Source organism: Sinocyclocheilus anshuiensis, unplaced genomic scaffold (genome assembly GCF_001515605.1).
Source record: "Sinocyclocheilus anshuiensis isolate Anshui unplaced genomic scaffold, SAMN03320099.WGS_v1.1 scaffold729, whole genome shotgun sequence".
NCBI lineage: Eukaryota > Metazoa > Chordata > Actinopteri > Cypriniformes > Cyprinidae > Sinocyclocheilus > Sinocyclocheilus anshuiensis.
The window spans coordinates 1,159,511-1,160,212 of NW_015536561.1; the positions used below are offsets into that span (position 1 = coordinate 1,159,511).

The following is a 702-nucleotide window of genomic DNA, read 5'->3' on the forward strand; positions in this document are numbered from 1 at the left end:
CCCTACACACAATGTTGGTCGTTTAACCAACATTGTCATTTTTTTCTTCAGTCTAAAGCACTTAGAAGAGAAAGCAAAAGCCACTTGCAAAGCTCTAAATGGTCCTCTTGAGGATGCGGCTGCTATGTACGAAGCCAAGTGAGTTCTGTGCCCTCCACCTTTTCCCATTTCCTCTAGTTTTGTGTTGCATCCACTTGACATCAAGCCCCTCCCCTTTTCTCAACTAGATCAGAGCAGTGCACGGCCAACCCCGAGGCAGCAGTGAACGGTCCGGCATGATGAGCGTAGCGTTGTCAGTCAGCTCCTGCCACGAGCACACCCCTCCTCCAGGACCACCCGGAGAGGCCAGTGCCAGACTGGAGCCCCCCAGAAACCACCACCGCTGCTGCTGTCTCTTACTCCAGCACTGCACTGATGCCACCAGATCAGGACCAGCAATATTCATATTAGACAGTTGTACAGAAAATTTGAACTGTTATGAAGAGAAACATACTCTAATGATTTTTTTTTTGCATTCATTTATATTCTATTGTTCTTATGAGGTGATTGTCTGACATCTTGCCACTTAAAAGTGAATAGTAATGTTGCTATAGGTAAAAATGATTGTATGAATAAAAAAATATTTTATAAAAGACAAATGTATACAGAAAGAGAGGATTGATAAAACCGAAATATACTGATTGGAACATTAATGTGTGCCCA

The 702-nt window shown here is 43.3% G+C and overlaps 1 protein-coding gene across 7 annotated transcripts in view; it reads left to right on the plus strand.

Moving 5' to 3' along the window:
* LOC107701729 (serine/threonine-protein phosphatase 6 regulatory subunit 3-like) overlaps window positions 1–608 on the plus strand; it is a 25,855-nt gene extending 25,247 nt beyond the window's left edge. For all 7 annotated transcript variants that reach the window (XM_016503826.1, XM_016503816.1, XM_016503843.1 and 4 more), the window contains 2 exons: window positions 52–138; window positions 228–608. In XM_016503826.1, the coding sequence (XP_016359312.1) occupies window positions 52–138; window positions 228–279 (139 nt within the window). In that variant the 3' untranslated portion in view covers window positions 280–608. The remainder of the gene's footprint in view (window positions 1–51; window positions 139–227) is intronic.
* Window positions 609–702: the final 94 nt, after the last annotated feature.